Source organism: Vigna unguiculata, chromosome 9 (assembly GCF_037176805.1).
Source record: "Vigna unguiculata cultivar grain cowpea cultivar isolate G323 ecotype 2 chromosome 9, ASM3717680v1, whole genome shotgun sequence".
In the NCBI taxonomy this organism is placed as follows: domain Eukaryota; kingdom Viridiplantae; phylum Streptophyta; class Magnoliopsida; order Fabales; family Fabaceae; genus Vigna; species Vigna unguiculata.
In genome coordinates this window covers 33669878-33684783 of record NC_140800.1, presented here as the reverse complement: position 1 = coordinate 33684783, position 14906 = coordinate 33669878, and the positions used below count along the sequence as shown (strand labels likewise).

The window sequence follows — 14906 nt, the reverse complement described above, 5'->3', positions numbered from 1 at the left end:
TGATATAACCAACTTTATATATTCGGTTCAATATTTGATATTATCTCTTTAACATATTTTCAAAATATCTTAATTTTAATATATTAATGTTTTAATATATTTAAAAATATTAAAATCAATATATTTTGAAACTATAATAGAAAATCAAAATTAAATATAATTTTAAACATATATTCTTAGCCAATAATATCATAAGGAAAAGAAGCCTTTGTCAAATTAAAATCAACAAAGAAATTGTTTTGGAATAACATAACCCCTAACCAAACACACCGTGGGTTCTGAAAACCCTACTACTCTTAACCCTTCCATATAAATATTACGTAAAACCACGCGAGAAACCCTAATAGCAGTTTGGGAAAAAAAAGGGAAAGATGCAGATCTTCGTGAAAACCCTAACGGGGAAGACCATCACCCTTGAGGTGGAGTCAAGTGACACCATTGATAATGTCAAAACAAAGATTCAGGACAAAGAAGGTGCAGTTTAATTGAAACGTCACCATTGATTAATCGTTCTCTCTTATTCGTTGTTTGTTTGACTCGTTATGTATCTCTCTCTTTCCAGGGATCCCCCCGGACCAGCAGAGGTTGATCTTCGCCGGGAAACAGTTGGAGGATGGCCGTACCCTCGCAGATTACAACATCCAAAAAGGTCTGCAAAACCTCAATTTCGAAATTGCTTTGTCTATGTTATTTGCTCTAATGCTTTGAATGCGGTAATTAATTGATTTAGCATTTTTATTGGATTGTAGGAATTGTAGTTAGCCATATATGTGTATGAAAGAGTGTAGGTGTTTGAGGTGGAAATCTGTAGTTTTTAAATTGGTAAAAATTAACATAATCTTTGTGAATATGACGATCAGGTGCTTTTTACTTTATTGTGTCCAACTCCAAGCATCTTCGTGCTGCTTGGCTGAGAAACAGCAGACCCCAAGTATTGCTAATTATGCTCAATAACTTTAGTGTAAATTATGAGACTTATCATTAGGTTGGTTTCTCTATTTTTGCAGAGTCAACATTGCATCTTGTTTTAAGGCTTCGTGGTGGTATTATTGAGCCATCTTTGATGGCATTGGCCAGGAAGTATAACCAGGATAAGATGATTTGCCGCAAGTAAGTTTACACATCCTAGTATTCGATCCAGTTGGTTCATTCAGCACTAATTTGACATATTGTTCTTGTGTGAAGTATAGTCAAAACTGACAAGAAAACTTTTTATATTGTATACTAAAGTCACATGAAACTCTGTTGTAATTATGTTGCATGCCTAATCTGTTGGCAAGTAGTGTACTGATTCAGATGTAAATGCTGAATGCTGAGTGCTGAATTGAGTGTATGTCTACCCTGAATATCTGTATGGAAAATGTATGGCAACATCAGATTGCTGTTTTCTCTTAGTTGCATGTGTCTAGAAAACCCTGTGCCAAGGTCTTCTGGCTCACTACTCAGCCACTATGTCAAAGACCTATGTTTTGTTCCTTATACCGTGTTCCCACCCCCCACTCGGCCGTCAGTTGATTTGAACCCTTTTATTTGTCTACTCTAGTCCCAAATCCACTCATTCTTGATCAACCATTGCGATGGATAAGGGGAGGGATGCTAAACTTTTCGTTCAGAATAATTTATTTACTGCTACTAATGACATTTTCACCCTTGGGAATGAATTGTTAATCATCTAGAGTGACATCTAAATGATGAATATTGTCACAAGGGTAAAATACCATTTATGTACCAGAGAATACCCATATATCCATAATATTCCTTCCCTTTATTTTCTTTACTCTCATTTCCCCCATCCAAGCTAAGGCCAAGTCCCTTTTACCTTTGACTTCCTTAGATGCATTGAAATCTTGATGCGTGTTAGGCTATGAGCAGCTATCTTTTTTATAGCAACAGACTTACGTAGCGAAATTGGCTTTTGAATAATTGCTTAACTTGCTTAGGCACTGCTGAATCAAAAGGCAACTTCCTTTACAGATGAATTATTTTATGGAACTTGTTTGTAATTTGGATTGAGAAGATACAATCAATGCATCAAATCATATTTTCTGTTATGTCTGTTTGTCTGGGAATTTCCAAAATGTTCTCTTGGACTTGAACTTCGTTTTTATAAAATGAATTCGATATTAATAGGTTCCAAGCTTCAAATTAAGTGCACTCTAGAAAGCATTCTGGCTTACTTCTGTCGTAGTAAGGTGGTGTTGAATTCTGATGTGCTGTAAATGAAATGTAATCTGAAACGATATATTCTTGAAAAATGAAATGGTAGTATTCATAGCAAAATTCTGTTTCTTTTGAGAACCAAGGGATGCATGTTGGACTACAAGTATTAGAAAGCCTACGTTATATACAGTGGCTTAACCTATTCATGTTCAGTGTCCATTAGATGACTAATGTCCATTCACAGCCATTATGCTCATTAATCAATTTGCTTCGCAGGTGCTACGCACGTTTACACCCTCGTGCTGTGAACTGCAGGAAGAAGAAGTGTGGACACAGCAACCAGGTATAATAAATTTTTAGCGCCATGTCTCACTGCTCAATTTTTATGGAATGAAATTCCGTGTTATCTGATGAGGCTTTTACTTTTGTATTGCAGTTGAGGCCAAAGAAGAAGATCAAGTAAACTGTTCTGACTGCAAGATGCAAACATATGTTGTTATGGATTACTGGATATCTTGTAAACCTGACAACTCCATTAGCTTTTTAGTATCGTAGGAAATCTTTTGGAAATTTGACAGTTTCTCATGATTTTTGTTTTCAATGAGACTCGTTTGAATTATTCTACCGTTCCTCTTGATGGTGATACAATTTTGTTTGACAATAATGCTTTTCAAGTCATTGTTTCCCCGACTATTTTTTATTACTTTTATTTCCATTATAAGTCGTGGAAGGTCAGGCCCGTAATCTTAACTCTTTAATTTCCTTTCACATAACTCGTGATACACCATTACCGTAATTTTGATATCTTAATTCATTTTATTTATTTAACTCGGTTGCCCTTGGAAGCGTAAAGAATTTCTTTTTTTTTTGGGCTTGCGGTCGGAGGATTAAAAAATATTGAGGGAGACGACGTTGTTTTTAAGTATGATGGGGGATTCTAAGCGTTGCTGCTGGTCTTCACTGAAAGTTTAGTTTATTATTGCGCATTGAACAATTATTTTCTAAGTCAGTATGATTTTTAACAAATTAAGTACAAAAGCAATGCTTTATACCGTCCAAAAGTAGATGTGGCATCGCGGCTTCTTCTTTATTTCAATGGCCTATCACAAGAACCTAAATGTAATATCATGGCATCCTGAATCAGGTTAATCAGTTTGCAATTCTCTTAAAAATGAAACGGATCCATTGGCCGCTATTCGCCTTTCTTGATACCAGGATGATAAAGAAATGTGACCTTCAGTGAGTGAAAATAAGCCTTTTCTCTGTCGCACCTTGTGCTGAGGTCTCGCTTCATATTTTATCTGTTATGAATACCAAATCACGTAAAATAAAACACTTGAATCATTGCAACCCCTGTTTTGTGTGTTATCTGGTTTGGAATAGGAGAAATATGTATACCTGGTTTGGAAAATGTTTTGAATCATTCTTCGAGGTGATTCGTTTGCTGCATAATCCAACCGAAGCAACTCGTCTGAGGATAGGCGCCAACCGAGAGCACCTAAATTTTCCTCCGCTTGTTTAATTGACTTAACTCCAGGAATTGGAACTGTACCTTTGCAAATGCACCAATTTATGGCTACCTGACATGATAAATGAAAGAATGAGATGGTGATAAAGTGTGCTGTTCGGGCAAGGCTGGTCAAGTAGTCGGTCAGCATTGTCATTTTCCACGCACCTAAGACAAGGACAATTAAGTGGGTTGGTCGGTGGTTCTGTAAAAGGCTACTACTTTATATATAACCTTTAAAAAAGTAAGCTGCGTAGGGAAGTACCACATTTATAAACATAAATGTCATATTAAAAGTTTGCTTCTAGGTAGTTGATCTTGATAATGAAGCAACACTAGTTCTCATGTTTTATGTGGATAAGATGTATGAGAAGACTTCTACAGTGTACACTTTTCTAATCATATTTAAAGTTTTACCTTGCTAATATACATCTTACTTAATGTATTACATTTTACTAAGGTGAAACTTTAAACATGATTCCAGGCGAAGAGGACCCAGCTTTGCAAAAGTGATAAAACTAGCTTAAATTTTGGTAGTTGTTGTGCTTCCCAATACATGTGAGAAAATGAAGTCCAACAAAAAGGAGTGATAAACACATTACTATCTATTCATTGATAGTAATATAGAACTATGCACAATGGAACTAGTTCTCTTAAAAGATCTATGATCAAGCATTTAACTAGTTCTCTTTTACTACTAAGAGACATTCACAAGATATCTACAAGAAATTGGCACCATAAAAAGAAAACGAAAATGGGAAAATGATTACTTGTGACATGGTTTTCCGCCGTTCATTTGCAATATCTCTGAGGGAACTCAATAAAGGATCTAGTCCCGGAAGTATTTGTTTAAATAGCAACGCCCTGTGAAATGGGGTTAATTACTAAACTATTCTACAAGATAATAATGCATTGTGATACAAAGTTATTCTCTGTTTATCCCCCTAAAGTATTTGCTTAAAATATCAACATACCTTGGACCATTTGGAAGTTTAGATGGTGAGTATTTCCCAGTAAGCATTCCAAGTCCCAGAGGACTATAAGCAATCATTCGGATACCCAGAGAGTCACATATACTCTTGATCTCTAGTTGATCTTTCCCCGTGCTGAGCAAAGAAAACTGCACCTGAAACATTGAAATCATGAAGAACATTATTAACATGATACCAGTATAATTACTGATTGGTGTCTACATACAAAGAGCATGCCTATTTTCCCATTATGTCTAGCAAAATTTGAATGCTAAATTACATTTACACATAACTTCATACCTGGGCTGAGCATAAGGGGACTCCACGGTCTTTCAGATAATCATGTATCTTTAGAAGCTGCTTTGGTCCGTAATTACTTACTCCAACACCTTTAACCAAACCCTAAACGACAACATATATATGAGTACAAAAATTTGGATCATTCAATAAATTTAAATTAATTTTTCTGGACGATGTAATAACCATTTAAGTTAATGTTTAAATATGAGGATCTAACACTGAAAAAGAATGTACAATCAAAAGCACTCTGAATGACTTTATCCACGTTGTGCATTAAGAAGAAGATTAATGTTTTCCATCCAACCCTTACAGGTTTATGCTACTCACGCAGCATTGCAAACATCAGTTATGAAGTTAAGATAGCAGAACACGTTCACAAGTTACCCTTCAGCATAGTTCTTAACAATGTTTCACTCAAGGCCTTAACTTGATTATATATACCCATAATATTGCTATTAAACGTGAATTATCGTAACCTTCTCATACATTGCCACTAAACCATCCCAAAGAGCTAATTCCTGCAAAGGAGCATAATTTGCAGTTGACCAGTGTAGTTGTCCTATCCCAATTTGCTCAATTTGCATTCTATCTAGTGACGCCCTGAAAGTTTATTTCATCCAAATTCAAAATCATAGGCAAAAAAAAAGATACTTAAAGCAAATATTTCATACACACAAAGAAATACCTGCAAGCATTCACAAACTGCCCTGGTGTAAGGCGCCATGGATATGCAGCAAACTTAGTAGCAATCACTATGTCACGTTTGCTCCCTTTTTTCTCTAAGGAAGTGTTACATTCAATATGGTCAACGAATGTGAATTAAAGAATCACCATATATATAATACACACACACACAACACTTGTGATGTAAAGATTTTATATACTACCATTCAATTACGAACCATCATGTATACAAGTATTTACTTCGATAAAACACTATTTCAAAAGTTTAATGAACGTGATAATTATGACGCAGAAAATTAACATAAATCAAACAACAAAACCATTTAGGAAGGGCAAGTAACAACAGAATATATAACAAAGTAAGTGAAAGTTAGAAAGGAATGTGAGATGAACCTTGAAACTCTCGAATGAACCTCCCCAGAAGCTTCTCACTCTGACCGTTTAACCTTCCAGTGCCATAAGAATCAGCAGTGTCAAAGAGATTGATGTCGTAGTCCAGAGCCATGTTGAAGATTTGTTGGAGCTCATCATCCATGGATTCCTGGTATCCCCAGAGAAACTGATTGCCCCATGCCCACGTTCCAAACCCCATCGGAGACACACTCAGAGGACCCATCTTCACCTGCCACAATCAACCATTGAAATTTGAAGCCACCTTCCCACTCACACCATACATACATGCCACAAAAGGGAAATTGTTTTACCTTTTGGGTTGGCCAAAAGGGAGGGAATTTGAGAGACTTGAAGGAAAAAGATGGTGTTGATAATGCTTTGGGGTTAAGATTCCAAGGGCCAACACTGCAAACTGAGAGTGCCATTGATGAAGGGTGAGTGAAAAATATGAAATTCAAGAATTAGACCGAGACCAGTTTGGAACACAGTTAACCAGCAACGTTAAAATAAGTTGATGTTTTGTGTGTGGTAACCATTGATTTTCGATTTCCTTTTGGATCAGTTTAGAAAACAAAAAAATAATCAGAAATTGACAGCTGTGGGATTTGAACCCACGCCCTTTCGGACCAGAGCCTAAATCTGGCGCCTTAGACCACTCGGCCAAACTGTCTTACTTGTTATAATGATTCATTTATTATTTGAATATATATAATATAGTTGTACAATTCATTATCACGTGAAGTTGATATTCATGCATACATTTTATCAAGGCCCAGCTAACTTTTATATAATAAAATAAATTGTTTGAAGAAAATGTTTGCTAAGTGATGTTTGATTGAAGATGGGAACTTATCGTAATGTCTAATTCACACTCACTATTTTCGCTTCATATTTGATGTCTGTGCATTTATGATATCGCTAAGATGATGGTTGTTTATATGGGGTAGGATAAGAGATGAGTCTGAGGTGGTGTTCTGATCCATTGAAATGTAGGGACACTCTTCTAATCTTCTAATTTAATAAATATGATAACTGTAATTGAATCTGAATGTGATCATTGCTTTTTATATTTTAACTCTTTTATGTTTAAAGTACTCAATTTTAATCCCAATTTACAACAAATCATTAACCTTGACCGCACCAATCAATATTCTGGTGTTTTAGCAGAATATATGTTGCTGAAGTCACTTTAAGTAAGAAAACTAACAAGTGGAAATCATAAGAACTGAAACAATTCCGGTGATCTATTATTACCAATTTATTATGGGACATAATCCCATATATTGAATATCAAACAAAGTTAGATGATCATATTATATTATTCTAATCAAAAGCATGGATTTTGTGTGGCAAATAATTATGCAGACATTCTAACCATTATAATCCATTCCTCAAACAGGTTTTTCTACTGAAATTCTCTTCTGTTCTAAGGGCCATGGACTTAGTTGAAATGAACAAACATATTCTCTGCTTCATGAATTGGAGCAATATCTTATTCACACGGTTCATTCGTTTCGTTTCTGTTCCTGTAGAGATCGCACTTGGAATAAGCTAAAGTGATAATAAAAGAGAGGTCCCCTTAAAGAATATTAAGTATTAACCCCTTGAAGTGGGAAAAGGAAAAGGAAGGAAGAACACACGCACACACACGCAAAGGGATGGGAAAGGCATGCAAGCATGGACAAACAGAGACATCATTGCACATTATTTTCTTTTCCAAATCTCTACACAATTGAATTTGGTGAGGCTAGCTTAATTCTCTCCCTATCAAATTAAGCCTACAAAACTTTCTTCCAGTTTCTTGGCCTATTCGACATTCTTCAAGGCTGGAATGTTGAGTTTTCACCAGTTGGCAGCACAAGATCCAGCCAAGTACGAACCAATCTTTGTTCCTTCTCGGAGGAAACAAACATCATACATGGAACACAGAGTGTTGTTCACTTTTCAAGTCCAGAAATCTAGCCACTGAGAGCTGCTACATGACTGGTCCAAGATGCCATTAGGGTCCACACTATTGTACCATTTTTCAAGTGATGCTAATGGCATCTCAGCGTGATCATTATCATCCATTCTCAGAACTTGGTGTCCTTTGTCCTCAGATTTCTCACTCCTCATCATGCTATTCTCATTTTGATCATCTGAATACACACCTACTCTCTCCTCCAAACCCTCATTCGAAAACCTTGGTTTTTCTTCAGGCTTCCAACTGCTGTATCCACTGCCTGAACCACCATCCTCTATGCTGTGTTCTTTTCCACCCTTGTCTTCCCTTCCACCATCATGAGATGACACCACCAAATCACTCAGCTTCTGCAACTGTTTGAGAAACAAATAACTAAGTTAAAGGGTCGCATGTTTTGTTGAGAGAATCAACAACAGTAAGAACTAAGAACTAATCTTGTCAGAACAACAACCAGAAACTTACCTCTACTTGCAAAGACTCCTTCTCTTTCTTTAGGGACTCAAACCTAGATGCTAAATTGTCATATTCATCCTTCAGTTTCCTGTATTCTTGCTCTATGCGTTTTGATTTCCACCTTGCCCTTCTGTTTTGGAACCATATGGCAACTTGGCGAGGCTGCAGGCCAAGATCTCTTGCCAGTTGCATCTTCTTCCTTGGCTCAAGCTTTGACTCTGTCTCAAATATGCATTCTAGCGACCTTATCTGTTCATCACTGAACCTCCTCTTGTTTTCTATCTTCTTGTTTTTCCTCCTTGGTGCCTCCAAGCTGGTGAAGCTTTCAACATTTTTTCCCTTTGATGCTTGAATATTCTCATCTCCCTCCATCATGTGAGTAGTGAGAAAGGAAGTATTTTATGGGTGAATTTGGAATTGGATACACAATCTGTTTGCCACCAACAAATAAAAAAGAATTATGTGATTTAAAAGTCCGGTGAGGGGGGATCAGGTGCAGAATATATAGGTAGCCATAAAAGAAAGTATCTGAAAAGCATTTGTTTCACGTTATTGGAACTTGTAATGGAAGGATGATGGTGTCCTATGGGATAAGATACCGTGTGGCTCTTTCTATCTTTTGTTAAGTAAGAAGAAATGATCTTGCTTCCTTCGTTTACTTGTAGCCTATCTATCGCCCATATACTATTTTGTTTGTAGAAGGAACTCATTGCTTGTCACTTGTCACCCTCACAAGCACACGTATCTGTTGCTTTTTTATATCCAAACCACGCAAGAAAATCAATTAGCCAAATTAGCCCTCAAATATATATATCATATTACTCCTTGCAATGTATCTTCACTCAACAAAAAATTTATGTACTTTCTGCATAATTTAAATCTCAGCTCACATCATCCAGTAATTCAAACTTTAACATTTTAACTGTGCCAATAACACACTACCTTGCTCATACACTGTCTGTCACCAATATTAGTATAATAATATTATAACTCAGATGCAGCCAACAGCACGTATAACAAAGTAATCATCAAGAATAACTACGAACATTCATATATTTGAAGAGCTTTGGTTATATGGTTGTTGATCTCAAGAAATAAAAGTGACAAGAAAAGAAGGTCAACAACAACTTAGAAACAGACACAAAACAAGGTCCATATATGCACATCGTTACATTTACATGTTAGAAGTTAACTATTTCTTCTGGACTTGATAGAAGAAAAAGGGGGGAAATACAACTGGGATGGCACATCAGTGATCATTCAGCTGAGCTACTCTCACGCAGTGGCTGCCAAAAATCAACGGTGGCAACAATAAGATATTATATTGTTTGATTGTAAGTTCCAGCTAAATTGGAGGTTACTTTGTTATGGAAGGACTAATGTTTCTGTCAACAGTGGACCTATTTTTCTTTTGTTGTTTGGATCTGTTGACAAGAAAATTCTTATCCCGTGTCATTATTCTCAGGTTGCTTTCTAAATTAGGTGGCTAAAATTGAAGATCGATGAACTCATACAAAATATGACCGGATAGTGTGTCTGATTGACACAGTTGATAGCAAAGTTAATTGGGTAAAGTGGCAGTGTCTTTTTTCTACACACAGTTGATGGCTGAGTCAAATGCTAATACTCTGCACAAGTTATTGAAGGGAAATGAAGGAACTGTGTTCTTAGCTTGAGTTGTAAAGTACCTTCATAATATATAAACGAGTTCAAATCGCATCTAACTGATTTTATAAAGTTGAGTTAATAGAAACGGTGAATAAGTTATATATATACATGTATTCTACGGTGAAAGTTTGTAATCCGTGTGAGTCATTTGGTTAGATAAGAGAAGAGATAAGATGAAATGGGAATCATTTAATAATGTAGATTTTCCATGGCAAAGAAGATAAGGGTCAATAGACGTAGCCTAATACAGACAAAATATTGCTACATTATGGAGTTAAATCACAGAAAGCGAGTTTTTACATTTATTGCCAATCATACTTGTTGGCCTAAGGAACCCACTTAATTCCTGGTTTTGTTTTTAGCAAAACTGTGGACACGAGTCCTTGTCAAATTAAGCTTTAGCATTAGGTTTGCTTTATGAATCTCTGTCCATGGTTAAGAGCCTTTGAAGATTGGCTTTTCTGTGTTGGTGCAGTCTTGGTTGGTGTTTGGTGATGTGTCTCGTGCATCCAAACAAGCAAAACAAAAAACGCTAAGGTCAAGAAGTTGAGATGCCCCAACACTATAAATGTCACAATTGCACGCCAAGTGAATTACTTTTGGAACATTTTTAAGAAGCATCATTCTATTCATCCTCCAAACTCCTACAGTGAATAGTTTCTTCCCCAATATTGGTCTGGTCCATTGGAGTTTTTCATTAGTTCGAATTCAAAACAAACACACACTTCATCCTTGGATTAGCTCTGGTGGCTACTTCATGTTGAAACATGTGATGTTGTCTTCTTTTTATTTTTAGTTCAGCATTTGAACATAAACTATTCACATAATAAAACTAATTAAACTGCACTAATAAACCAGCTTATGGAAAGCTAAACTGCACACAAACATACCCGACAACAAAATGTGGAAATGAGTTGAGTAATGAATCTTTTGAAAAACCCGAAACAGTACTATAATATACTACCACAGAAATCAAACTTCACATGAATGAGTTTTCTTTTCTTTTCAAACTAAAGCCTTAAACTATTATTTAAAACAATTCACTTTGATTTGTGTTGATTAAGCAAAATTCAGATTAAGCAATGGTTGTATGTAATTAAGAGAAAATTTTGTACAGTTTAGTTAATTTAGTTTGTTGATCCCTGAATCATTGGAAAAGGCAGGGCTCTGAAAAATGAATAACTAGATTTAAAAGTTTTGGGTTAAATATATATGTAATCTATAAAGTTTAAAGTGAAATTGGAATTCGCTCATATTCTAAATTTTAATAATTTTGGTTTCAAAATTTGAAAAAGAAAATAAATATAATTCTAAAATATCTTTTTGATCTCAGTTTTCGTCAAGTTTTGTCAGATAAGTCTTAATTTTGGTGTTGTGTTCAAATAAGTCACAATTTTTGTCAATTTTGTTCAATTGGGTCATTTTTTGCTAACACCGTTTAAATCATTAACGACCATGAACAGTGACTACCACGAGTCACTTTGTGATTTTTTTAGATTTTTAAAATTTTTTAAAATTTTTTTTAAAATTTTTTTAAATTTTTTTTAAAATTTTTTTAATTTTTTTAATTTTTTTTTTTAACTTTTTTTAAATGTCCACATGTCAACCCAATAGTATGTCGCGTGTCAAAGTCGATGTTCTATATTCAATTTGGTCTCTATATTTGTTATTTTTGTTAAATTTAGTCGCAATTTTGTTTAAAATTGAACAATTTTTTTTCTATCGAAAATGTGACCAAATTTAATTTTTATATCAAAGTTATAATGATGTGAATTTTAATATATTATATAAAAATATTTAATAAAAAATGTGAATTTTAATATAAAAATTAAATTTAGTTTCAATTTGGAGAGGGACCAAATTAGTTCATGTTAACAAAAATTGGAACTAAATTGAACAAAAGTAACAAATATAAGGAACAAATTGAATATAGAACATTGACTTTAACACGTGACACGCGGTTGGATGGACACGTGGACATTTAAAAAAAAATTATTTTTTTAAAAAAATTAAAAAAATTAAAAAAAATCAAAAAAACCACGAAGTGACACGTGGAGTCACTGTTCATCATAGCCGTTAATGATTTAAACAGTGTTAGTAAAAAAAGACCCAATTAAACAAAATTGACGAAAATTGGGACTTATTTGAACACAAAACTAAAATTAGGACTTATTTGACAAAACTTGACGAAAATTGGGACAAAAAATGTATTTTAACCTAAATATAATTATTTTAACTCAAGTACCTTAAACTCTTTTCACATGTTAAATAGTATTTTAGGTTAGGATTTGAGCTGAAACATACCAAAAGTGTCTAAACAACTCAAACACAAACCTGAAACACTACTTGATAAAAAAAAAAATAGTTTAATCGAATTAAGAGAATTATATATAATCATTTTTAAAGTTAGAGAACTAAATTATATCACAGTTTAACGTATGAACAAATTTCAATTTTGCATAAAAATATCGACACTAAAAATATATTTAACCTGAAAGTTTTGACGGGCGAAAAAATGGTGGTGGAAAGTGCGTGGGGAGAGAGGCATTGGCTTGGTCCGTGGATGGGAAGTTGATTTGTTTGTGAAAGTGACATGAAATTTGTCTTGAAACGGCCATGATTAGGGTTGCTTTCCGTTTGGGTAAGTATGAATTATCCGAGAAGTTGGTGTTCGTGTTATCGTGAAGGTATTAAGATGGGATGGGGTCCTTATGCTTTTGAGGAAGGGATAGGTGTCGGGGTGCCAATTGTGCCAAATGGGTGGCCCTCAGACCAATAGGTTTGCAAAGTTAGGTATTAGGTGCCTCAAAGTCCTAAATCAACTCATTGCTCTTCCAATCATTATTACCCTTAGATAGATTCGTCTAATCATTTTCAAAACAATCAAGGTTAATGGACAATTTTCCCATATCAACAAGAATCATGTCCTATGTCTCCAACCAAACTTCAAATACTCATTTTCTTACCATCCTTATCCATTGCTGCTACTACTACTACTACTTCTTTTTAACCTATCTCCTTCCAAACTTCATTTACACCAATTCATTTCAATGGAGTTCACCACAGTTCTAAACAATTTATCCTCTTAAAGCAAAGTAGTGTCATTGTTACCAAATTCTTCTACCCAAATGTTTGAAAAACTATTGGAGTTAAAGGACAAATTACATCATTCAAATTATTTGTTCACACACATGTGATTTACCTTGACGACATTATCTTTGACAATTGTGTCTTTTGTACGAAAAATTATTTGTACTAGAGTTATTATCACATGCTAGATATTGTTATTTTTTTAGTATTATTATGTTGAGCTGAAATTTTCATTGCTTTTTGCTATTTGTTTAATGTTATATGTGTTCAAAATTATTTGAAGTTAATGATAGCGTGGGACAAGTTATCCTGGTCAATTCGTGTATTTATGTTTATAAGAAAATATAAATACATTAAACATTTAAGTTTGTCAACTTGCAGGGATGTCTCTTGTACAACCCGCAAAGAGTCAAAGTGTGAGTAGATTTATCTCATCCATATTTAAATTTTATTCTTTATTTCAATGTTTTTTATACTATGTTTTCTTCTCTTTTTTTTTTTAATTTTTGTATTTGCAGTACGTTTTTGTTGTTATAGGATAAAAATAACTATTTTTTTTTATATTTATATGATCGACGGCAATTCTGCGATGCCTGTAAGAAATATTGGTTTTATTGATCCAAATGGGTGAAAAATCTACTTGATGTGACTTTTTATCTTGTTTCAATTGTTTTTCAAAAAATATAGAATCAGAAAACATTATAAATTGACATTTTATGTTAAATTTATTAATTATTTTCAATTGATTATTATTGGGACCCTTAAAATTTATAGTTAAAACATAAAAATGCATGAAAATGGAATTCAAATTTAAAAGTTAGCGGAGAAAAAGTAACAATTCAAAATAAAGTTAAGTCGGGAAAGACACCCTTCCTTTACATATAAACGACCATACTAATGGGGCTCTTCTTCCTGCATTTTCTTTTCTTTCTGCACCCTCACAAGACTTGTAATTTCCAAATTACCCTTCGTCAAAATTATAATAAAAAAAATCCTGTACTTCCATTTTCTTTTTTAATTTTTCCAGACCGAATATTTTGGAATGAATTTTCAAATCTGGTAATAGCTTTTGAAAAATTTAATATAAAATATATTTTATACATATTTTGGGTTTTAAAATGTATTTTGATCAAAATATCTTTCGAAACACTTAATCCAAAATATAAAAAAGATTTCTGGATTAAATATTTCAAAAGTTAATTTTGGATCTTGAAATATGTTTTGATACACTTATTTCAGAATGCAGTGTAAAAAATATATTTCTTAACGACTGACACTTCGAAAGTTATTTTCATTCGGGAATAATTTTAAGAATACTTAATCCGAAATATAATAATAAAAATTTTCAGGTTAAGTGTTTCAAAATTGGGTTTCTTCATACATACACTTGGGTGCAAAAAGAAAACAAGGGAGATGCAAAAAGAAATCCCGTACTATTGACATTAGAAGCCCACATCAAAACTGGGTTTCTTCATACTTACACCAGGGTGTTTCTTCCTGCATTCTATTGTTTTCTTGCACTCAGAACACCAACGAAATGTCTTTAATATCCTTTCTCTAAAAACTTGGAAGTTCATTCCAGAATAAAAAGAAATTCCAAAATGGATGTTTCGAAAATTATCTCGGAAACCAAAAATACCTTTTGAAACACATAATCTATTTTTTTTTTTTGTATTTTAGAATGATTGTTCCTAAATACAAAAAAAAATTCGAAACC

General features: G+C 33.9%; 3 protein-coding genes and 1 non-coding gene across 6 annotated transcripts; 1 reads left to right on the top strand and 3 right to left on the bottom strand.

The window, feature by feature from the left end:
• Positions 1 to 219: 219 nt before the first annotated feature.
• On the top strand, positions 220 to 2853 carry LOC114162696 (ubiquitin-ribosomal protein eL40 fusion protein-like). The gene is made up of 5 exons (XM_028046655.2): positions 220 to 474; positions 563 to 649; positions 1008 to 1110; positions 2437 to 2503; positions 2597 to 2853. The coding sequence occupies exons 1-5, from the start codon at positions 372 to 374 to the stop codon at positions 2621 to 2623; spliced, it is 387 nt and encodes a 128-aa protein (XP_027902456.1). The 5' UTR covers positions 220 to 371; the 3' UTR covers positions 2624 to 2853.
• A 263-nt stretch (positions 2854 to 3116) lies between these two features.
• Positions 3117 to 6640, bottom strand: PLR1 (NAD(P)-linked oxidoreductase superfamily protein). Of its 3 annotated transcripts, none has more exons than XM_028046653.2 (9): positions 6327 to 6617; positions 6016 to 6244; positions 5624 to 5708; positions 5415 to 5538; positions 4939 to 5040; positions 4642 to 4793; positions 4438 to 4531; positions 3559 to 3740; positions 3117 to 3461 (listed from the first exon to the last, which is right to left on the bottom strand). In XM_028046653.2, exons 1-9 carry the CDS (start codon positions 6438 to 6440, stop codon positions 3458 to 3460), a joined length of 1086 nt encoding a protein of 361 aa, XP_027902454.1. In that variant the 5' UTR covers positions 6441 to 6617; the 3' UTR covers positions 3117 to 3457. The 3 variants fall into 3 exon arrangements, with proteins under 3 accessions (XP_027902454.1, XP_027902453.1, XP_085522377.1); XM_028046652.2 differs by having other exon boundaries at positions 5624 to 5717; positions 6327 to 6614; XM_085666251.1 differs by lacking the exon at positions 3117 to 3461 and having other exon boundaries at positions 3556 to 3835; positions 5624 to 5717; positions 6327 to 6640.
• On the bottom strand, positions 6606 to 6685 carry TRNAL-UAG (transfer RNA leucine (anticodon UAG)). The gene has a single exon. It is a non-coding gene; the product is annotated as a tRNA-Leu (tRNA).
• A 1008-nt stretch (positions 6686 to 7693) lies between these two features.
• LOC114162695 (uncharacterized) lies at positions 7694 to 9138 on the bottom strand. Its single transcript, XM_028046654.2, has 2 exons — positions 8441 to 9138; positions 7694 to 8331 (listed from the first exon to the last, which is right to left on the bottom strand). Exons 1-2 carry the CDS (start codon positions 8804 to 8806, stop codon positions 7960 to 7962), a joined length of 738 nt encoding a protein of 245 aa, XP_027902455.1. The 5' UTR covers positions 8807 to 9138; the 3' UTR covers positions 7694 to 7959.
• Positions 9139 to 14906: the final 5768 nt, after the last annotated feature.